Source organism: Ursus maritimus, unplaced genomic scaffold (assembly GCF_017311325.1).
Source record: "Ursus maritimus isolate PB19 unplaced genomic scaffold, ASM1731132v1 scaffold_25, whole genome shotgun sequence".
NCBI classification, from domain to species: domain Eukaryota; kingdom Metazoa; phylum Chordata; class Mammalia; order Carnivora; family Ursidae; genus Ursus; species Ursus maritimus.
Genome location: NW_024425008.1, coordinates 26080121 through 26104544, shown reverse-complemented (window position 1 = coordinate 26104544; position 24424 = coordinate 26080121). Strand labels below are relative to the sequence as shown.

Genomic DNA, 24424 nt, shown 5'->3' with positions numbered 1-24424 from the left:
GTACAAGTGTGACAATTATGGAGGTTCTTAGGGACCCAGTGAGAAATTATACCATAAGAATGATTGTGTTAACTTCTGTAGTGATTACCTGAATCCTTTAATCTCTTCAAAATGTGAATGTAAACAGGTGAGCGTTACTAATCCTGTATGAAGCTATGTCCAGTAAACACAAGTAGAATGAACTAGTTTTTAAAAAGAAACTATCAGCATTATTATTCTTAGTATCTTCAGAGCATAACACTAATGAGCACACAGAAAGTCTACAATTAAATGCTTTTGTGCAAATGAAGTTAACCTGCATTGCTCATGATCTGAGTGAGGACTGCTAATTCAGTTATTACATTTAACCAATTATTTACATGTACTGAGGATTACTTAGTTTTCATAGCAACCTTAATCTTTCATTTCATGGATTTTGATATGTTTAAATATATAGCTTTGTTAAATGTTTTTGCATTTAATGCATTTGCATTAATCTAATCTACTTATATTAAATCTAATTGCATTCTGACTTCCTGGGATGAATATTTAATCATTAAACAAAAGGAACATTTTTCAAATAATTATTCATAGTGTCTAAGTAATCTAAGTACTGTAGTTATTTTAATTCAGAATATAGTTTCTTTGCTTTCTAAAAGTACATCGTAAATACAAATTCTGATGTTATCTGAATTCACACAATTGAATTTATGAAGTATATTTTCTCTTGAAGTATATGGCAATAATGTTCCAACACCCAGATCTCTTATCAAAAACATTGATTGGTTAGATTTTCAGTCACTTCTTTGGTAAGAATAAAGCCAGAAGAAAGGGGCTATTTTCCTTTGTGCTGTAGGACAGAGGTAAGAACTGGATGCCTGTGTCTTTAGTAGAGAAACTCAGGTTCCATTGCCTTGGATATTCACTGTGTGAGATCTTTTTATGAAGGATTTTACTTGAGCCCAAGGAGCTTTTTACATTTGTGTGTTTAATTTTGGCACAGACGTACGCATCACCCATTTTTATAAAAGCAGATTTATTGAGATATGTTCCACATACCATAAAATTTATCTGTTTAAAATATACACGTCAGTGAGTTTTTAGTATATTCACAGGAATGTGGAGCCATCATGACAATCTAATTTTGGAATATGTCCATCACCCCGAAAAGAAACCCCATACTGCATATTAATTAGCAGTCTCTCCCATCCCCCCAACTCCACTCTTCCCCAACTAGCCCTAATCACTAGCCTACTTTTTGTCTAAGGGTTTCATTCCTTTTAATTGCCAAATAGTATTGCATTATATGGATATACCACATTATTCATCAGTTGATGAACATTTGTTTTTTTTCAATTCTTGGCTATTATGGTAATGCTGCTATGAATATTCATGTACAAGGTTTTGTGTCATCACCATTTTAAACTTTATTTTGATGTAGGGATGTATGTGTATATTATATCTTAAGATTTGCATTAGAATTGCCTGGATATAGTTTTAACTTAGTATAACGTATATCATCCAATGATCTAAGTGCATTTTGCTAAACTAGTAGGTAACTCAACCATTTAGCAGTCTCTCCTTTGTCTTTTGGAGTCACTTAAAAACTGACTGAGCGAAATTCCCTGTATGCTTTCATCACTCTTTGTGTTGGACCCCATTCGAAAGGACTCTGGAGTTTGATATTTCATATCCTGAGCTAGATTAGAGAAGAATGGCTTATTGTGAATTCATTTACAGTTGGTTGACTCTTTGGGGGCATGAAAAGCTGAATGACAACATTAGGTCATATCCTCTGTTTTGTTATTTTTAATCTTATATATTCTCATTTTGTTTTTGCTTAGAGTGAAACTCTGAAAGAATTTATAGACTTGGAATGCTGAATAGCTTCTGGCATATAGAATTTAATTTCTGTGTTGACATTAACCTCGAAGACACATCATTGATTGTACAAATGAAGTGAATGTATCCAGTAACTTAAGCTGAACTTGGGCAGTCATTAAGAAAGTAGTTCAGAGAATGTGATTAATAGTAAGAATATTTAAGTGTGTTATTCACATTGTCTTCTGACCTTAGACTCAGTTCTGGATCTGGGGGTTTATTTATTAGAAATAGGACCCCAGAATCAAATCAGAGCTAGATTATTGGCAACTTACTAAGTAGTCTTTATTAAAATAAACTTTTTAGCAAATTATAAGAGCTAGCTTTTAAGTCTTTCTACATTCTGAAAACATGAGGTTCAGTCAGATACGTTTGGTTACAGTCAGATACGTTTGCTAGTTTATTGAAATCAACATGAGTATAGAGGAAAAAACTGATTTAAGATTTGGCTGTTTCACGGAATTAGATCAGGTTGATTTTACAAAAAGCCCAAGGATTTTTAGTTCATTAAGATAGCATTATCCAGCCTGGACTTTATAAAACATCTATTTCTTTCAAATAAAAATCAAAGTATTTAAGTAAAGCTTTTTCTATAAAAGCATGGTAAATGTCTCCATTTTTTGTAAATCATGTGAGAACTTCAGTCTTGAGAGAGGAAACTGGACTTAGGAACAGATCACTTGACGTAAGTGTGTTTTGGTTGTTTACTGTCACAGTTTTTTGCTCAACAGAATATGATGAAGAATAGTTACAGTTGCCTTAGCTTCTGCCAAATTTTGGATAGGCCAAATTCATTATTTGTGGTTTAATTTCTTTAAAGTAGGGCCATGTTTTATACTACTTTGGTAGCTATAAGAAATCCCAAACAGTGCTGGGAATTAAGCAGGTACTTAGGGCTTCTAAGATCTATTTCATAACATTCAGTTGCATTTTACAACAGTGGCCTAGTGGAAAGCTTTTAAAAAGGAGCTGTCCTTAGCTTGTCTCGGTGTTCCTAGGCAGTACATTTCTCAAGGTTCAGTTCAAACATCACCCCTTTTTCTAAAGCTTCTTGCCCATCCAAACCAAACCTTGTGCAGAGTTAATTAAGTATGCCCATGTCTGTCTCCTTAATGTGTTATCTACTGCTCTTACAGCTTTCATGACATTGTTTGATAATTGTTTATTTTCCAGTCTGTCTTCTGTCAAGTTTCTCAAGGTTAAGGATTGTATGGTAACCTTAACACTAAGCACAATTGTAACAACAGAGATAGAGCTAAAGTTTTAGTAACAATTCTAATCCCATGGGGGCGCCTGGCTAGCTCGGTAGAGCATGCAATTCGTGATGTTGTGGTCATGAGTTCAAGCCCCAAGTTGGATGTGGAGCCTACTTAAAAACAAAATTCTAATCCTTTGGCTGAATGTTTTAATTTCTCCCATTGTTGCTCATATTTTCTAAAAGATAGTCTCTTCAGTTTTTTACCTTTTTTTTAATCTTTTTAACTTTCAGATCATAATTTTAATATAATAAAACCACGCTTCTCTTTTGGTAATGAATTAGAACTGCAGAGAACTGGAAACAAAATCAGAAAGCCTGAGTAATGTAGATTTGTGGTAGTCATACTTTAGCATCCGTCAGAATCACCTGACAGGTTTGTTAAATGTGGATTCTTGGACCCAACCTCTAGAATTCCTGATTCAGTAGATTTGGGATGAGGACATAAGAATTTGTATGTCTGACAAGTTCCCAAGGCGCTAGTGTGTTTGGTCCAGGGACCACACTTTGAGAAGCACTGATACAGGATATGGATTCTAACTAAGCTATCTGAAAGACCTCCAGTATATTGAAAGGGATCTTCCCACCTAGCCCTCTTTTTAAGATCTTGGCGGGGAAAGTACTCCATGATTGCAAAGCTCTCTGCAAGTATCTACACAGAGCACAGTTAAGCTGTTAATGAGCAAAACTTTGGTGCCCACAGGAGCCGGGAGGGGTTTTCTGAGGAAGATTGGTTGATCTCTTTTGGTGTCTCATCATCTGCAGTTGTAAGAATATACGTGAGCACACAAGAGCTTGTTGACTGCTTGATGAAACTAGTTTAGAACTCTAACCTTCTGGTTTTGAAGCCAGTGGTCTAGCATCTATAAGATGCTTCTTTTTCGGGGCACCTGGGTGGCTCAGTCAGTTAAATGGCTGCCTTCGGCTCAGGTCATGATCCCGGGATCCTGGGATTGAGCCCTGCATTGGGCTCCCTGCTCGGCGGGGAGCCTGCTTCTCCCTCTCCCTCTGCTTGCTGCTCCCCCTGCTTGTGCTCTCTTCTCTCTCTCTCTCTGTCAAATAGATAAATAAAATCTTAAAAAAAAAAATGGCTCTTTTCACTTTACTTCTGTATTGGTTTGAATGCAAATAAAATTAATGAGAAAGATATTTTAAATGTAATTATTAATCATTATAATATCTAATTAACCAGATTTCCCCGTCGTATTTTTAAAAATTAATTTATTTTTAAATTAAATTCAATTAATTAACATAATGTAGTATTTGTTTCAGGGGTACAGGTCTGTGATTCATCAGTCTTACATCAGCGCTCACCACAATGCATACCCTCCCCAGTGTCCATCACCTAGCCACACCATCTTCTACCCTCCTCCCCTCCAGCAACCCTTCATTTGTTTCCTAAGATTAAGAGTCTCTTACGGTTTGTCTCCCTCTCTGGTTTCATCTTGTTTCATTTCTTCCTCTCTNTCCCTATGATCCTCTGCCTTGTTTCTTAAATTCCACATATCAGTGAGATCATATGATAATTATCTTTCTCTGATTGACTTATTTCGCCTAGCATAATACCCTCTAATTCTATGTTGTGGCAAATGGCAAGATTTCAGGTTTTTAATGGCTGCATAATATTCCATTGTATATATATACCACATCTTCTTTATCCATTCATCTGTCGATGGACATCTGGGTCCCCCCCCCTGTCGTATTTAACTATACTGATTACCCATAAGTTGTTTTTCTTTTTTAAGATTTATTTATTTCAGTAATCTCTACACCCCAGGTGGGGCTTGAATTCATGACCCTGAGATCAAGAGTCTTATGCTCTTCCAACTGAGCCAGCCAGGTGCCCCTACTCATAAATCGTTTTTAAGATCCTAAATTATGGTTTGTAGTGTTAAAGTTCTTTTCATTTAATACATGTTTATTGTACGTTAACTATGTATTGATTAAGCTCTGGAGTTTCAGTAATGCACACTATTATATACAATAGACTATAATTTTCTGGTTGAGGATATTTTTGTGTTCTAATTATTTAAATTAATAATTCATGAATGTTGTAAATAAGATTATTTGGAAACATCAGAGCCAGATATTCTGGGGAAAAAAAAAACCAGAAGGTTAATGAGCTGTTATTTCTAATTGGAAGGAAAATAACCCCTACTATATTACTTCCCAAGTAGACATGTCATACAGTCAAGTTCTTACCTGATTGTGATGTAGGTTTAAAAAAAAAATCCATGGTCAAATGAAGGCAATAATTGTTGTGCCTTTGTATTACTACATGATTTTAAAGGAAAAAGATTTTTTAAATTAAGGCTTACTGGATAGCTCCTGTATATTGTACGTTTTTTTCTAAGTCCATCAGGGATATCATCTTGAAAGGTCTTTTCCATTGATGAATTTATTGTCTGGTCAGGTTGAGAACATGAACCATATATACGTGAAACCACAGTGCAAACAATTAAAAATCAAATTATCAACTAGAACAAGTAATTTGTTTTACATTGTATAAATCATCTATGAAGTAAAAGGGTGTTCAAAGTGAAGTAGGATCGGTGAGGTCATCATTTATATACACAGTTGTTGACAGTATGAAGGCAAACTAGTTGAAATTTCGCTGGACTAGTGAAAGTTGAGATTAAGCTATTCCTTTTCGCAACTTGTTAACTGTTGGACTGACAATTGAAGTTAGTCTTGCTCCCGAACTCTAAAGGTTTTTTGAGAAGATTCAATAAATGAGTAACCAAGGACTCGTTCTCTCCACCTCCTGGAGAATTTTGTAGAAGCAGAATATCGAGCCAGAGAGCTTCTTTCATGGCTATTTTATTAATACATTGAACACCGTGCTCTTAGATTTGTCAGTTTGATTTCTTAAATAATTAAGAGAGAGAAAGGTTGGAGGGCAGCTGCTCCTTAATATTAGGCTTAACCTGAGTTAGATTTGGTAGACTTTAAAAAATATATAATCTGCTTTTGATTGCTTGGTCATGTGTAATTTGTTCCTCATCCAAAGAATTTAACGATGGAGATAAACATTCATGACATGAAAAGTCACCCCTTTCTAAAGCATTCCCTGTCCATCCATTTCCAAGCCCTCTGCAGAATGAATTATCCCGGCCTCTGTTCCCTGGCTTACTCTTCATTGTATTATGATATGTGGTAATAACAAGAAAAGGCTGTATATCCAGAGAAGCGTTTGGTGAGGTTTTCTTTTTATTGCAGAAGTTTTCCAAGCCTATACTAACTAAAGTAGAGAGAATGCTGTGATGGACCCACATCCCCATCTTCAGTAATTGTCCACTTTCTGCCATTCTTGTGTTATCTCTACTCCCTTGTATCACGCTGTTTGTTATATTCCTGTTGTTGGCTGAAGTATTTTAAAGCAAATCCTAACTGAGAAGGCCTTTTTCTTTTCCTTTTCTTTCTTTCTTTCTTTCTTTCTTTCTTTCTTTCTTTCTTTCTTTTTTAGAGAGAGCTTTTTTCTTAAAAACAAAAACAAACCAAAAAAAAAAAAAAAAAAACCCTCCACCATTGGGGTGCCTGAGTGGCTCAGTCGGTTAAACAGTTAAGCAGCTGCCTTTGGCTCAGGTCATGATCCCGGAGTCCTGGGGTCAAGCCCTGGGCCCGGCTCACTGCTCAGTGGGGAGTCTGCTTCTCCCACTCCCTCTTGACTGCCCACCCCTGCTCTGGGCTCTCTCTCTCTTTCTCAAATAAATAAATAAAATCTTTAAAAAAAAAAACCACCATTATTACACTGAACAAAATAAAATAATAATTCCTTAATAACATCTAATAGTCCATGTCCAGTTTGGCTCAAAATTTTGTCTTTTAAAGATTTTATTTATTTGTTTTAGAGAGAGCACAGGGAGAGGGGCAGAGAATCTTCCTCTGTCTCAACCCCCCAGGCGTATGCACGTGCGCTCTCTTGCTCTCTCTGTAAAATAAATAACTTAAAAAATAAAATTAGGGGCACCTGGGTGGCGAGGTCATTAAGCGTCTGCCTTTGGCTCAGGGCGTGATCCTGGAGTCCTGGGATCTAGCCCCACATGGGTCTCCTCGGCTGCAAGCCTGCTTCTTCCTCTCCCACTCCCCCTGCTTGTGTTCCCTCTCTCGCTGGCTGTCTCTCTCTCTGTCAAATAAATAATAAAATCTTTTTTAAAAAAAATGTATGAGGGGCTCCTGGGAGTCCAACTCTTGATTTTGGCTCAGGTCATGATCTTAGGATCATGAGGTTGAGCCCCATGTTGTGTTTCATGCTGGGCGTGGAGCCTGCTTAAGATTGTCTCTCCGCCCCTCCCCACCTCTAAAAAAGAAAAGAAAAGAAAAACGTGTAAAATAAGGTACATTCAAAATGTCTACCTTCCATCTCTATTTCTTCCCCCTCTCATTTCCATCCCTGAGGTAACCATCTTTATTAGTAAAAACTAATAACAAACCTCATCCTCCCATAGTTTCTTTTGAAGATATAAGTAAATATGCATATGTATTTCACTCTTTCCTAATTTTCCCCATAAGGTAACATGCTATATACAGTCTTCCGCACCTTACTTTTTTTTCACTTAACAATATGTCCTGAAGATCTCTCCATAACAATATATAGGTATCTTTATTCCTTTTTATAGCTGAACAGTACTCTATCAAAAGGAGTCCCCTCCATAAAGATAGATATTTGGATTGTTTCCAATCTCCAGTTATTACAAATAGTGCTAAAATGAATGGAAATATGAATACTCTATTTAATACTCTGCTGGTGTATCTTTAGGATTGCTTCCTAGAAGTGGAATTGCTGGGTCACGGGGTAAAATGCATATGTAGTTTTACTAGAACAAAAATTTCTTGTATGCAGTGTTAAGAATTGAAAAGGAGGGGCGCCTGGGTGGCACAGCGGTTAAGCGTCTGCCTTCGGCTCAGGGCGTGATCTTGGCATTATGGGATCGAGCCCCACATCAGGCTCCTCTGCTATGAGCCTGCTTCTTCCTCTCCCACTCCCCCTACTTGTGTTCCCTCTCTCGCTGGCTGTCTCTATCTCTGTCAAATAAATAAATAAAATCTTCAAAAAAAAAAAAAAAAAAAAGAATTGAAAAGGAAAGTGTGCCTGGGTGGCTCAGTCGGTTAAATGTCTGCCTTCAGCTCGGGTCATGATCTCAGGGTCCTGGGATGGAGCCCCACATTGGGCTCCGTGCTCAGTGGAAAGTCTGCTTGTCCTACTCCCTCTGCCCCTCACCCCTGCTTGTGCTCTCTCTCTCTTTTGCTCTACTCTCTCTCTCAAATAAATAAATAAAATCTTGTTTAAAAAAAAGAATTGAAAAGGAAGCAGAGTTCTTTTTCCTCATATATGAATATGAGGAAAGTAGATATATAGTAGATACATAGTTTCAGTAGATATATAGTTGGCCACCTACTGTGTGCCTGGCATTGTTCTAATGAGGATACAGCAGGAAGTTCTAAAGAACTTCATGGAGCATGAAGTTAAATAAAGTTAATTGCAGATTTGGTAAGCACTATGAAGGAAGTAAATGGGTTGATATGAAAGAATAAACTAAGAGGACTCACTTTGGATAGGGTAGTCAAGGAAGACCTCTCTGAAAAGGTGACATTTGAGCTGAGACATGAAGGATAAAAATGATCAATGCCGCCATTTATTGACTTCCCTACTATATACCAGGCAGTAAAAAGGGTTTTCATACATTATTTTGTTCCATAGACTCTGCAGAGTCTACTTTATAATTCCTTTTTACAGATAAGAAAACTGATGCTCAGAAAAATAAATTACTTGCTCAAGACCTTGAAACTTAGGGGCGCCTGGGTGGCTCAGTCGTTAAGCGTCTGCCTTCGCCTCAGGGCGTGATCCTGGCGTTCTGGGATCGAGCCCCACATCAGGCTTCTCCACTGGGAGCCTGCTTCTTCCTCTCCCACTCCCCCTGCTTGTGTTTCCTCTCTCGCTGGCTCTCTCTCTCTCTCCGTCAAATAAATAAATAAAATCTTTAAAAAAAAAAAAAAGACCTTGAAACTTAGAAATAGGGGCTGGGATTTGGACCAAATCTAGGCCTGTTTAATTCCAAAGCCAGATAAGACAAACCCTTTTTCCTGTATTGCACTGCCTCTTAGAAAGAAAGCAGTGAATACTAGTTAATGTAGTAAATGGTTTAATTTATTTATTACTGAATGATTATAATTTCAGAATACATATGCTCATTTTATTTGGGAATATTTGTTATATAAGAAAATGGACCTTCTTGTCCAAGCTAAATGAAATTATTTCAATATCTGTTTTTATTGTTTTCGATTTAATAATGGTTCTTTCTATGTTTAAAATACCGTAGCAAAAATGTCGCCCAGATATTTCTAACCTATTAAAATGATGTACCTTCTGAGTATCCTTTTTATTTATTTCAGAGATATTTGTTAAAATTTATATAAAAGGTACTTTAAAGTGTCTGTTTAAATTAACTTCATGGGGCACCTCGGTGGCGCAGTCGTTAAGCGTCTGCCTTCGGCCCAGGGCGTGATCCTGGCGTTCTGGGTTCGGGCCCCACATCAGGCTCCTCCGCTGGGAGCCTGCTTCTTCCTCTCCCACTCCCCCTGCTTGTGTTCCCTCTCTTGCTGGCTGTCTCTCCCTGTCAAATAAATAAAATCTTAAAAAAAATAAAATAAATTAACTTTAGTAAATGAAGTAACCAAATTGTTCAAGGTTCTATAAATAACCATAAAATTAATCTTAGGGGGAAATTTTTTTTCTTGTATCAGCACTTACTGAGCACTTAAATGTATCTCTTAAGTATTAACAACAACTCAGGTCAGTAGTGATCCCCATTTTATAGATGAAGGAACTGAGGCACAGAGAGGCTACATAATATACTTGCAGTTACCTTCTAATAAGTGATAGTTTTTAGACCTAAAGTTCAAATCCTACGCAGTCATTGGTTTTATATCCCAAGTATTAAAAAGGTCATCTCAAACAGTAAGAAAGTAGGAAATTATTATATTCTTCCTTGCCAGTGAGTGAAGTCTATACCGTTGTCCAATGAACCACGCATGAAGATTCATAGACATTTTCTTTGGTGTCTTAAACTAGAACTAGTTTAGCAGTTAAAACCCAGATGCTAATTTTACAAACAAGGCCACCTCTAACAATATTAAAATAAAGTGATATTATTTCCTGGCTTAAAGAAAAATTCTCCAGTAACTATAGGAATGCTATGGCATGAAGACAGCATCTTAAATCTCTATGCAAGTCATACACAAAGTGTTATTGCAATGAAAAAATAGTGGCGTGAATAATACCTGCTCACAGCCCGAGACCTTTGATGTATCTTGGGCCTCAGTGTTCGTTGGGTTTTGTAATTTCATGAGCAAGATTTGTATTTGTGTGTGTTCTACTTGATGTCAGATCTGTACTCTTAGATTGTAGGGTTCCATTAAAAAAAATAATCTCAGCCCCTCCTCCCTCCACTCCCCCTCCCCCCCACACTCATTTTGTATGATATGGTAATGATATCACCGTTGCAGTAATTACGGGTCATCTTCATTTCTTTCATCTCTGCCTGTTCTGATGGCTTCATTCCTTTGACGGAAAAGATTTGGCTCTGGGTGCTATGATTATTTTGTTAAGCGTTATTCGAATAGACAGGAGTGAGAGAAATTAATCAATCCAAATGCAATTAGCATCATGTTTAACCCAGTGATGGACGTCTCAAGGTGAAACAGCGAGGGGAGTTTCAGACATTATTATTCAATCCAGTGGTTCTTATCTAAATTATAATCAAGAGAGGTTTTTATTGGCTTCTCAGTGTGAAAATGTAACTCTTTCCCTGCCCTGGGGGTCAAGAAGACTGGGCCTTCATCCTCTGTAGACTTTTAGTTACTGCCAGCACCTTGCAGTGGGGATGTTCCAAGCGGGAAAGTTGTCTTAATGTCCAACTCGCTTGAAATTTATCTGTATGGTGATCTTGGTCTGATTTTTCCTGAAAGTGGAATATAGCCTATGGATAAATTACTCTAACTTGAGGCAAAATATTTTGTGTACTGATCAAGTCAGTTTGACTAGTTATTGTTTTATCTTAACCTTACACGATAGATTTATTGCTTTACTCACTTTATGGATGAAGAAATTAATACTGTGTGAAGCTACTAGCCCTCGGTCATAATAAATGTTTCACCACGATGTATTACTATTCATGCCCTGAAGCATGAATGTTCTGCGCACATCTCTAAGTGTTTAGTAAAAGTTCTCACCCAAGAGTATTAATCCATTGCTTTGATCTCATTGCCTTCTTGAAAGGGGAACGAAGCAAAACTATGAAGTGGGCCTCTGAAGCCCTCTGAAAAGGATACAAAATGCAAATAAGAAGTTGATAGCTCTCATTTCTGAACACAAATCTTTGGGGGTTTTTTGTTGTTGTTGTTTTGGTTTGTTTTGTTTTTTAGTGGGGAGAAGGATGATAAAGACTGAATATTTGAAAACTAGTCTTGGTTTGCTCTTAAAAGAAGGCAGGGCAAGGAGAGTTGTTGGAGAAACACAGGCTTCCACCTGAATACAACATTTTTCAAATGCCTGACAATTAAGATTCTTCTACTTCTGCTTTCAATCTTCAGGCATCATGGCTGACACTTGCCATATTTTATGTTCTTGCTTGATGTTTTATATTCGGAGAATAAATCTGTTGGCTGGGTATTTCTGTCCTTTTTTTTTTCTTTTTTGTCATGAAAAGCCATTAAAATTATTTTCCATATTGGAACTGTCCAAATTTGTTTACCTGTACATTGAGTCTTGGCTTTTCTTTTTTATATTACATCTTAGATAAAACATTCTCTAGAAATGGGCCTTACTGTGAATGGGGGAGGGGAATGTGTGATATAAAATTATCTCTCTCTGAATTCCCTGGAGAGAACACTGTTCTTAGCCACCCTTTTGGAAGAAAAAGTCCTGTTAGAAAGTCAAGACACCCCATAGAAAGAGAATCTGGAAAGCGTGCGCCAAGAAAAGGCTTTCTGAAGAATTCTCAGGATGAAGATTTTCATAGTGATAGTTCGGTCACAGATGTAGCGTCCAGACTGTTCTTTTCTCAGATATATATTTCAGTCTCCTTTTTGAAATGCTTATGCCCTAAGAACTTTAGGCAAAAGCCTCAAAGCTGTTCTGCTTACCTTCAAATGCTTCTTCTACATATTTTCGAGAAACGTGAGATTTCTACTACAGACTCTTACTCGTGAACTGTCCCATGAGTTCTTTGAGAATGGTCAGGAGACCTTATTACAATTACACCACCTTCTGAGGGCCACCGAGTGTCTAAATGAGGCTCCAGGAGACCCCTTCTCATCCATGACACCATACTCAGCTTCAGAGCAGCTTCTGTTCTTGACTGTGACACCAGCACCAGCTGCTCTTGTATGAGAGGCATGAAAAAGCGCTTAGTCCTTGACGTGAATTATTGATCACTTACTGGTACGTTCTGTGCGGAGGTCTGAACTGGAGCCCAGGGAGGAATCTCAGTCTGGCAGGCTGCCCTGGAGCTGCTCTGCTGTACCCCGGCTCTCTGCCAGAGCCACCAAAAAACTTTCCACGTTCCTCTGAGAGAGAACTCGGAATTATAAATCACACTGGTTTCCTTTTGTTCTCCTCTTGCACCAAAGTAACCTGTGACCAACTAGCTCCATCCCAAAGGCCACCTCTCATGAATGTGAATCTTCCCTAATACCTAGTCCATGGTAGTCACTGCGTGTGACTAACATAACTATTCTTCCAATCCCTTCCTGCTTCTCTCCTCTCAGCACACCGTGATGACAAGGAGATCCCTCTTGTCAGAGTTATTAGAATGCTTTCAAGGTTTCAAGGACCAAAAAAGTCCATTTTAAAAGAGTCAAAACCATAATTATAACAAATGGCATCATTTCTACGAAACTCTCTTTCTATGAAGCTAACTCAATAAACAGCTTCTTAGCATGCTGATTTAAACTAAACTCGGATTTTATGTGTTCCTCTGCCAGAAGAAGCTGCGGGTATAGTTAAGGAAGGGGTTGCCTCTAACTAATACCCAGCATTCCTCCAGCAGGCATGGTTCTCCAGATTAGACGCGGTACACAGATGCAGGTCATTCCTGTTTCTTTTGGTTTTGCATTTGAGATCTTTTAGAGAATAAATAGTTTGATCTCCTTTTGCCACTCCCCGGACTGCCTGTATGTGGTTTCTGTGCGGACCTGGTACCTCTTTCATGAAGTGACAGCTGAGGAGCTCCAGGGCTCGCTTGGGCCAGCGAAAAACGCAAGGAAGGAAGAAGTCAAGACTAAGAACAATAGTCACATTAACTTGAAGGTGGCAGGACAGGATAGGTCTGTGGTGCTATTTAAGAGGCATACGCCACTTAGTCCGCTAATGAATGTCTCTTGTACACGACAGCACTTACCAGTGAGCAGTTCAGATCCCAGTTTGATAGGCGGCCAAGTCACAAAAGAGATCCCCATGCACAGTTGGAAGTAGTTTGAAGACGAAGTTAATGTGTTCCAGCAGCAGACAGGAAGTGTCCACCACAAAGGGGTCCTGCTGTTTACGCCAAAACTCAGTTCCCACAGAGCACACGGACCCATTCTCAGAAAGCTGCGGTTTGGTTCCACCACGTCCTGACCTCTGCAGTATGGATTTCTCTCTTCTTTCATTTTCCCTTTCCTCATTCCTTCATTGTGCATAAATACCTGGTGTATATATACAAGCATATGGCCTTTTTAAAAAATGAAATGACCAATGCTGTGTTCTGATTGACACTGAATGGATATAGAATGGGATAAAACATAATTCAGTGAAAGTATCCCCTTTCCCCATTAGTGGCATGCTCATTCAGCTCTTACCTCATATTCCAGTAAGTAATTTTGCTCTCACTGTTTAACAAAACAAAAAATCCTTGCATGCTTTGTTCATTTGGAGAATTTTAATGTTTTTCATCTATCATTGTAAAACCAAGGACAAGTGTATAACTTTTTTGTACATAGCTGTTACACATAGGGCATTTTGTCTTTAAGTAGAAATAAATTGCTCTAAAAGAAATGAATCCTTGGGGCGTCTGGGTGGCTCAGTCGTTAAGCGTCTGCCTTGGGCTCAGGGTGTGATCCCAGGGTCCTGGGATTGAGCCCTACATCAGGCTCCCTGCTCTGCTGGGAAGCGTGCTTCTTCCTCTCCCACTCCCCTTGCTTGTGTTCCCTCTCTTGCTGGCTGTCTCTCTCTCTGTCAAATAAATAAATAAAATCTTTAAAAAGAAAAAAAAATGAATCCTAGGTAGTGTCTTTTTGCTTAAATAAACTTCTTGTTTGAAATGAAAGAAAAAGATAGTTATACAGTAGCTAGCGTTTACTAAATGCCTAGGTGACCTTTATATTAATTCCACCATGAACAAATGAGGGAACCCAGGGGCGCCTGGCTGGCTCGGTCATTAGAGCATGCAGCCTCTGATCTCAGGGTCCTGAGTTTGAGCCCCACGTTGGACATAGACCTTACTTTTAAAAAATAATAAAATAAAAGTGAGTTTTATTTTTGAAAAACGGGGGGGAACCAAAACTCGGAAAGATGTCTTGGGTAACTTGCCTGCAGTGGTCCAGGGTCCATGTAGGAGCTGGGGTTCAGCTCCAAGCCTGTCTGATGCTTAAAAGCCCTGCTTTTCTCACAGGGTTAAGCTGTTTCCTTTGTTTCCTGCCAGTCGTATTAGAGTCTCCTAAAGACAGCCTGTTGTAACTTTTCTCCATCTTGCTAATGTTTTTAATTATGTTGAGGCACAGAAATATTTAAAGTAGTTTGCATTGGAATTGAAAACCAAACATTATGAGTTTCTCCCATTTCATTAAAAAGTTACTTAATCTTTACATTGTTCTCTACATTAAAGCCGAGCAGAATTTTATCAGGCAATTGCCTCAAAGTTATAATCTGGAAAATCTTTCTGTAATGAAACCCATATGTCATGGGCGAAAGGTGCAAAGCCCTGGCAGAGAGGGTTGGTCTCGTGAGAGATTCTGCACCCAATCTCGTTAACCAGGGTGCCTCTGGTAATCCCTCATCCCCTCACTGGTAAGAAATCAATCTGTACCACTGAATCTTTTTCAACCAGCCACCAAGAAAATTTACTGCAGAGAAGGCAGTTTGGGGATACTCATTGTGGAAAGAGAGCCAGAGGCAAGGCTAACTGTAGATGGAGGAATTGGAGAATCTAAAGAAGGGATTGTATTAAACCAAACACCACCTTCAGAGCAAGCAGGACGGAGTCCTCCCTTCAGCCCTGACCTCTCTAAGTATACCCAGGCATTTACGGCTGCCGTGAACCTGACAGCCCTAGTGAAGCAAAGAGGGGGTAATAGAAGCTGCATTAACCTGGAAGTTGATTGTAGTTTATCCATTTGCTGTCTCTAAATGGGTACAAGTGGTCTCCTGTCCCACATTCTCTGCAGCAATTCACACGTTCACCCTATGGTGACGGTCTGTATTGTGACTCACTCCGCCCATGGCCTGTACTCTGCATAGGAGGGCCCGTACATCATGACTTGACACGGAGGTCCTGCTTCTCTTCTGCACGCAGGGACTGTGGTGGCTGGTGACCAGTGGTTCCCTCTTGGCATAATTATTAGAACGTGGTGGCAGCGTTGCCTTCGTGTTGAAACTCATCATCCTAGAGAATTAATCCAGAATTAGAAAATAGTTAAGAAATTTTATTGACTCTAGGTAAAACTCTAGCAATCTTATCGTCTCTAGGATTGTCTTCTAACACACGGTGGGGGGGAAAAAAGCAGGAGAAAAGAGAGGAACTGGAAGTGTCAAGCTGGGGAGCATGTAATCCTACCAGGGCCACCAATGCAAGAATTGTGCCCAGCTGTAACTAGTGGGAAGAAGAAGGAATGGAACGAGGCAGGGGAGTAGAAATGTCTTCCTCGCCTCTGTAAGCAAGCCAGAGACATCTCTAAAGGCTCTTCCCTGGAGAGATTTGAAATCCTTGGTGGGAGTTTTTTCTTAAAATACATTTACATATAAAACCCTGCTGGAAGGGGTGTGTATGTGCATGCGTGCGAGCGCGCGCACTCGTGTGTGTGTGTGTGTGTGTGTGTGTGTGTAAGAGGAATACAGAATAGTAGCAGAAGGCTGTCTCCTTACTCCTAATGGGATTTTGTAGCAGCATGTGCGAGTTTGTTTCAGAAGTCAAAAATGAACAGATGTTGGTATAAATTACCTCTGTGTCTGATGTCTTGCAAATTAAAAGCGCGGTTGGCATCACTAAACAATTTCACTAGGTTTAGGGGGGTGCGGCTCGCAGGCGGCGATGACTGTAGCGGGTCGGTAAGAATCTTCACACTGCAGCAAAGCAGGAAGGCAAGGATAAAGAAATGAAGAATAAAATAAGGGGTATGTGAATTAATCAGAGATGTTAAGATCTCCGATAACAAGTGAACAGGAGGGCTCGAGGTCCGAAGCTGCCCCTGACCCACAGCAATTTCTCTGCGCTCAAAGAGGGGTTAGTGCTTAGGATGTGATTTATAGGGCACAGCCCTCTTTTAGGGAGCAGCTATGTCACAAATTCGTATATCTCCTATATGGGACTGGCGAGTAGGAAAACTTTCTCCCCTCCCATGTAGAAGATGAGGTCTTTGAATTACTTCTACTTTTACAGTGGTTTTCTGCAGCTCTGTGTGCTCAGATTAGGTTGTAGGGGGAGGAATGATTGAGTGGGGAAAGGGTTGTTAAAAAGGATTGGTTAAATTCAAGGAGAGCTTGCCCCTGAGAGACTTTGGGAGATCCGTTTATTTTGCCTTTTAAATCCTTTTGATCCCTCAACTAGATTGGGTCTTTTTAAATTTTATGCCGTAAAATATTGGTCATTCTCCCATTTCGGGAAAAAAAACAGTAAAGAATCGGGGGATGTGAAGGGCAGCAGGCAGAAATAATTAGTAAGATCGATACAGTGCTCCAGGCCCAGGATTTTTGGAGCAAGGTTCTGTTCTACCAAGCAGAATTTTGGATTACCCACGTCTGATTTCCAAAGTACCTGCTCCTAGCCGTGCTGCAGGATCATTTGATACTCTGTAAAACTCCTTAATAAGCACCGGAGAATAGGCAGGAGACCCAGCCAGTAGAAATAAATGAGGAGACCCACCCTGGCCAAAAGTATAAGTCAGTTCCGGTAGGATCAGGCGGAGGGAAAAGCTTCCAAGGAATGGGATTTTTGAGGTTGCTAGCCTCCCTTCTCATCACGGTTCTTTCATTTACTCAGGAAACACTGAGTGCAGGAGAAGCAGCAGACTGCTTACCCTCCTTTGGAAGGTGGTGTGTTAATGGTACCACTCTACCAAGCATGTTCACTGCTGAATAGCGGAGAGAAAAGCAGGGCAGGTGGCATTCATATGCTACTCATTTTGCAGATAAAGAAACAGGCTCGGAGATCTTGCCCAGCCCGAGGTCACCCCGCTGCTAAGTGCTAGAGCTGGAACCCTGTGTTATCTAAAAGTCCATGCCGCCTCCCGTGGGCGAGAAAATACCTGCTTGGATTTCTTCTAGGGTAGTTAGTCCTACCTCTGTCTCTCCATTAATCTGGCATTACTTTCATCAAAGGAAGTTCTTTTTCTTGCCAAATAAGCAAGGTAAATTTAGAAACACCATCAACCCACAATGTAGAGAGTGCAGCACTGAGGGCCATTAGCAGGTCTTATTTGTCTCTGGAAAGGAAGGCCAGAAGCATTATTGCGTTCCTGCTTGGAATACTTCTTTTGTATATTATCACTCATCCGGCCAACATTTATTTAGCAGATAACTACATCTAGTGCTGGTGATATAAGGAATAGTGAAACGGTCTCTACCCTCAGTTCTTACCCTTTAGGGCAGGAAGACACGTATATAAACAAATAATTGCAAGTCTTACTGGAACTTTGTCTGCATAGGGTTTGGTGCAAATCCGCCGAGGAAAGGAATGGTCGGTTGGATTTGCGCCCGGGTGGGGTTGTGGGCACATGAGGCAGCACTTTGCACTGGCGCTTCCGTTCCTAGTTAGGGGGATTTCCTTTCCCTTTGTTGGAGCTCCAGAGATGAGGAATATATGGACTGCGGATACCAGAAGCTTCCCTGTGGCTACAGAGTTTGTATTGTTGTATTTCTCTGTTGTACGAATAAACCAGGAACTTCTATGGAGGGGGAGTGAAGCCCACCCATCTAGCACCATCTCTGGACTTGAGTCAGGCCGCAAGGAGGCTAGAGCAAAGGTCCTTCTCGTCCTACAGGTGCCTCTCCAGCCATCTTACTCATTGGCCAGGATGGGGACATAGTCTTGGGAGGCCACAGGCACAGCCTGCTGTGTGCCCACCACATGGGGCCAGGAGACTTCTGGCCTTCAGGACCAACCATTGGAAACTTTGAGCACTGTTAAATCTATTCAAGAGATCTGGAAAGATGATTTTGGAGGGATGAGGAAGAAGGGGGTGTTATAATACATCTACTTTCTGAGGATTTGCTTGACAGAGCTGAAACAGTGGGCTCCTGGAGTGGCCCTCGTAATTGCGAAATGTTTTACTTTCATTTTGGAGCCTCATATGTAGGAAAGTAGCTGTATAAACCCTCTTGTAACTACAGCATTCAAAGATTGATGGTGCCGAAAGTCAGAGAAAGACACATAAACCTTGCCTGGCTATATTAAATATCTAAGGACTGACAATGCCAAGAGAGAGAAGACCAAAGCTCTATAAACCCTACTTTATTACACCATCCACAGATGAACTGCACTGAGGGAGTATAAACCCTGTTATATTACAGCCTCCAGGGACTTCCACTGCTGAGAGATGGGGTAAATGATCTCTAATTTTAATTTGCGATTATAAATGTCCAGAGACCAACAACCCAGAGAAGACTGTAATCGTGGTTGGATTGTAGTCTCCAAGAGCAACCCCCCCACACATAGCGAACATGAGTATCAGGTTACATTCTTGGGTGGGGGGAAATGGGGGAATTCCCTGGGGATTTTTTTAAGGGGGATGATAGTCTTCCCCAGTTGGCCTATGCCTTATAGCAATTGCCAGCTTCCGAACAGCTTTGTGCAGTTTTCATTGTCAGTGGTGGTTTGTTTTTACCTCTTTTTGGTGGTCAGTGGTGATTAAATCTGTTATGGTAGCAACTTGTTTTTACAATTTAAATCAACTTACAGTATTCAGTTATATTTTCCTGAGATCTCTTTTGCAGATTGTGGGTTTTCACTGATCTTCCATTTGCTGTGATTCCAGCCAGAGAGATGACACGGGGGAAATTTCTCAACATTCTGGAGAAACCCAAGAAGTAGCAGCTGCTTGTGGACAGGATGTCCTGGGGACTGGAACCCTGCTCCCCTCCCAGTGCAGCTCTGACGATGTGCAACTCTCTGCTTCCTGGTGAGAGGCCGGAGGGTGCACCTCCAGGTCTGACCCTCTCCCCTGCTCCTGGCACTCTGCACCTCTGAGGACATTCGGCGGCAAGAGAGGAATCTGCTCTATAGATTCTCTACAGAAGGATCAGTGCAGTTATTCAGTCAGCTTCCAGATGGACCATCTCAGCCTTGGATGTGGGTAACACCAGAGGGCACATCATTCTTAAAGGTCAAAGTCCTGCTCTCTCGTTTCAGAAAGTGATTCAGGAGTCCCAGGATCTTACAGCTGATTTGATTTGGTGATGGCAAAGTCAGTTGTGGCACGTTGATTGGACGGGTTCTTTTGACTTGTACTTGATATCTTAGGAAGTGTTTATGGTGCGAGGAGACCAGAGACCAATTAGATTCTGAAACCGACCAGGCAGCCTGACCTGTGAACTCTCCAATATATATTGGGTTCCAAGAATCCCCAGCTGGAGAAGCCAGAATCTTCATGAAATGTATACCTGCTTTAAAAGTTCTGTACCTCTCACTTGCCCAGTGCCATTGCCCAGTGCCTTTCGTCCCCCCCCCCCCCCACATCAGTTCTGATTCCAGGAAAGGAGATCCCTATGTATTGAGTCCCTCCTGGGATTAGCTAGTGAAAGGCCCATGCAAGGTTGCATTGGGTTCTAGACCTCAAGACCAAGTTAAAGATGAAAGAAAGGACTTTCGAGTTCCAGTAACCTGTTACAGATTCACATAAGAAAGTCAGTATGGCCTAAAAGGTAGGAGAAGGGGATTGCTTACAGGAGTTCCATTTGATTAAAAACTAGAAACTCTAATTGACCTGAGAGGAATGTGCTGTGGAATGGTGGCAATGTTTTGCCCCCCTTGTCCCCTCTCATAGCACATAGCAGATATTTCACCAGTGTAACAGAAATACACACGCGCATGCATGCACACACACAGAAAAAAAGAATTTCCTGAACTAAATACAATTCTTATGGAGCTCTTTGCCGGTCATCTGTCCCTGTGTTAAAACCTGAAAACCGAACCCATGCGTAAAATTGATTACCCATGTTCTCTGTATTTTGTCTCGTAAGCCAGCCCCCAGCCTCTAATGTTTCGAGAAGTACATGAGGCTTCCTAACCTTCGTGCAAAGAACATCCACGTGGCCGTTGTCTGATGGTGTTTGGATACAAGAAAAGTTTGGTTAAACTATTGGTCCTGAGTGTCCGTGCTAGGGTGCAGCACTACTCAGTTTAATAGCTGGTCTATTAACCATTTCTGACATTTGTGCCTTGTTTCCCATGCTAGAATTAATGTTGGGTTTGTCTCTCATTTTTGCCATCCATGCAATTTTATGTATTGATAAGAGGGAAAGTTGAACACAAGTCACAAAGGATGGGTAAGTGAGAAAGAAAAGATTCGGCCTAGCTGCGATATAGAAATTTAGGCTGGAGAGGCATAGATTTTAAGTTAAGCTTACTATTGACATTCCTTTTTCTCTAAATACGGTTGGAGTGGGAGGGGAGGAGAGGGCAAAAAATAGTGCTGTAACGTCAGATTTCCCTTTGCTCTGTTTTTGAGAGTTGATGACATCAGGCACTTTTAAGCATTTGGGGAAATTGAGAAGAACATGGAGAATATGAGGATACCTCCCCAAAACCAACTCAGGTCTGTAACCCAAGGCTATGGAGTTGGTTTTCTGGTTTGCTTTGGCCTTGATTTTCTTGTCATCTTATTCACCAGCACTTAATGTAAGTAGATGTTTTAGAACTGTGATATTTATTGGTTTTGTATTTGTCATCCTTAGAAATGTTAATGATGTATTTTTATATTGATAATATAAATGGATGTGTAATGTGTGTGTACTTCAGGGTGTTAGAGGACTGTGCTTTGTATATGATGGTATCTGTGTCGTCATAATAAATATGTCCCTTTTATAGGAGAGTGAGTTTTTCTTTTTCTCAAAGGGCCAAGTTGCATATTTAAGTCATTCATCAGAAAGTACAACTATCATGATAAATGCTATTTTCCCCTTACTATCATAGTGGGTGGCGTGGGGCTTTATGACCATCTACTACTTGGTCTCCCAGCTTCCAGTCTGTTCTGCCATCCAAGCTCATTAGTGCTCAACTCCCTGAAGTATTACTTAAAAACCTTTAATACCTCCTTGTATCTAATAATAAAGTCTGGGTCTCATCCTGGCATTTAGAACTCTCTGCATGTAAGCCTAATCACCCCTCCTCTCTAATATACGACGTCTCTGTTCCAGTTAATCTGAACAATTCCCTTTTCCTCACTTGAGTGCCTTTGCTCATGCCACTGAGTTCCTAGAAAGTCTCTTTTGCACATACCAAACCTACCCTTCCTATAAGCCCCTGATGAACTAGCTGGAAACAGTCTTTCTTCCTGCACTCCTACAACATTTACGTGTCCCATCCTTACCACTCTTACCAACTCCGCCTTATATTTAAGTGATCTGAATGCGTCTCTTCTTGTCCCACTGAGTCGTAAGCTCCTCGAGGTTACAGTTGTCTCCTACACATTGAGTTACTCTTCTGTGTCTTCTTTGAGCTGGAAGGGTCCATACCTGCTTGCAGACTTCCAGTAAGTATGATGGATCGAAAACAAATGTTTCTCTACCACCTACTAAAATCCTTAGTGTGACTTCCTTTTCAACTCTGCCCAAGAACTGGAGAAGAGCAAGTATTAGTACTATCGCCGTCCCCCCATCGATAGTTTACCTGCCCTAGAGCAGAGTGTGATGCCCTTTCAGGGAAACATTCCATGTGAGGAAAGCAAATTGCTTGGCACCATTGGCTCATCATTGATTTCCAAGAAAACAACTGGGTGGGCAGTGGATTGCCGTGACCTGGAAAAGCATGGCTGGCCGGCTGCCTCGACAGGGACAGCGTCATGACTGCGCTGCTCTAAATCCTGAGAGATGATTGTTCCAATAGATAATTCTGTATTATCTGCCCACAGGTTTCTTTTGCCTTTCCCTTTGCCATTCTGAATGCCTTCCTTGCAGAAGCATCTGTTGACTGAGAGGAAGAGCCCTGGGGCTTGGAGACACGTTTTCAAATTCTTATTCAAGTCTTTTCTCAGGAGCAGTCTTGTTGCTTCGTGCTTACTTCCGTCTGTCAGATTCTTGCTTTGGCCTCTGCTGGTTTGCTTGGCCTTCCACTGTCAGAGCACTGAAAGTTCACAGGCTATTAACTGTATTAATAGCAAGATGCCATTATTAATTTTTCTGTATCTTTTGGTGACCCACTTACCATATTTTTTTAAATGGACTCTAGGGAACTGCTGCCTGTTTGTGGTCCTCTGGCTGCAGCTTACTGTAGCTTCTGTCTTCTGGGCCGTGAAAATGGAGATGGTAAGTCAACCCATTGCCTCTTTGGTTTCTGAAGGGTGTTTGGACTTCCGTAGGAGCTTTGTGATGAAACCAAGACATTTCCTTTCCAGTGGGATGCTCTGGTCCCTTCTGTTTCCTCCAGGATGAGGCCCCTTCTGTTTTCTCACAGAAAAGAGAAACAGGCAGAACAGGAAGGGAAGAAATAGGCTGGTGGGCCAAGGTGCATGGTCCCCGGGGTCAGCCGACATGATTCCTTACCAGCTTTCAACTTCTACATAAAATCCATCTCCAGCCATTTGGTTATGTTCTCCAGTTTCTGTTTTCTCCATCTCGTGCCAGCCAGATGGCCCCTATATGGGCTTCTCTGTCCCCAGAGAGCCTGACAGCCCCCACCCCAAACCGTAGCCTCTCCAAGTTCCTAAGTTCTGACTGGCCTCTAACTGGCTGTTCCTATCTATTTACACTCCTTGGCACTTTGGGGCTGTGTCCCCGACTATGCCTAAAGAGGCCACCAGACTTCCCACTCTCTGTCCCGCACTTTTTCTTCATGAGCAGGGACATTTGGGGGCTTCAGGTGGCACCAGGTGCAGCCGTGAGCCAGAGCTTGTTAATTAGCACATGAACACCCCAATGCTCCATTAGCCAGGCCAGGCATTCGGAACCTTCCCCTCCTGTGGGCCCCTTCCTCCTAATGAGAGCTGGAAGAAGGGCCCTCACAAAACACTGCCTCAGAATAATATTCTGCTTTGTCCCCACCAGTAACCAGGGCTGACAGGATCACTCTGTCCATTTCTCTTCTAATTAGCACAATTCCAGCATGGCCTGAGCCAGCAAATGGAGAAAAGCGATCAAAAGCGATCGGACAACCGTACCGAATCACAAACACAAAGAGGGCCATTCCCTGTAATTAGGTGAGACAATTCCTCAGTCTTTTCTCGGCTGGAGTTTGCCGCTAAGACTCTTGCTGTTTGGGTCCCAGCAACACAAGTTACATGTCTCCCTGGGACACTAATAAGCCCCAAATTGTCTTCCGCTTCACACAACTCTAACCAGAGGACAGATGCCTGGGGGGGAGGGGGGACACAGTGAGGGGACAGGGTGTCTAAACAGTGAAGCAGCTGCGGCAATGTCTCCCCAACTCTAAAAGGCAGACACTGGGGCTGCGGGCAGAGAAGGAAGAGGCCATTGGTTTGGGAGAACAGCTCTGGGTGCAGCCTGGTCCCATTGCCTGGGCTGCCGTGTGAAGCCCTGAGAATTCCGGCACCTAGGGACAGACCCAGTCTCTGCTATCTGCCTCGCCCCGTTCATTTGCCACCTCCTGCCAGTTGTCCCCTTTGGGTTTCCTCATCCCTTCTTCCCCTCCACGCTGGTGGCATCGTGGGCAGCTACAACTGTGGCACCATCCTTGGACCTGCACTGAAGCCCTATACAACCGTAGTCAACGATCTGAAGGCTAGCTAATGGGCAGCACACACATGTGAATTCTGTGCTCAAAGAGCTCGTGACCTGGGAGGGGCTCTCACTTCCAGCACCCATCACCTCTGGGTCTCTGGCTCTCCCACAAGCCGTGCTTTCTATTCCCATTCTCTCCTAGAAGATCCCTGGTTTTTTTAAAC

General features: G+C 41.3%; 1 protein-coding gene across 2 annotated transcripts in view; it reads left to right on the top strand.

Annotated features, from left to right (window-relative positions):
• Positions 1-21390, top strand: part of LIN52 (lin-52 DREAM MuvB core complex component) — a 106904-nt gene extending 85514 nt beyond the window's left edge. Inside the window, exon 6 of one of the 2 annotated variants that reach the window (XM_040641662.1) lies at positions 19302-21390. In XM_040641662.1, coding sequence (XP_040497596.1) covers positions 19302-19336 — 35 coding nt within the window. In that variant the 3' untranslated portion in view covers positions 19337-21390. The remainder of the gene's footprint in view (positions 1-19301) is intronic. The other variant, XM_008699811.2, reaches the window with a different exon arrangement.
• Positions 21391-24424: the final 3034 nt, after the last annotated feature.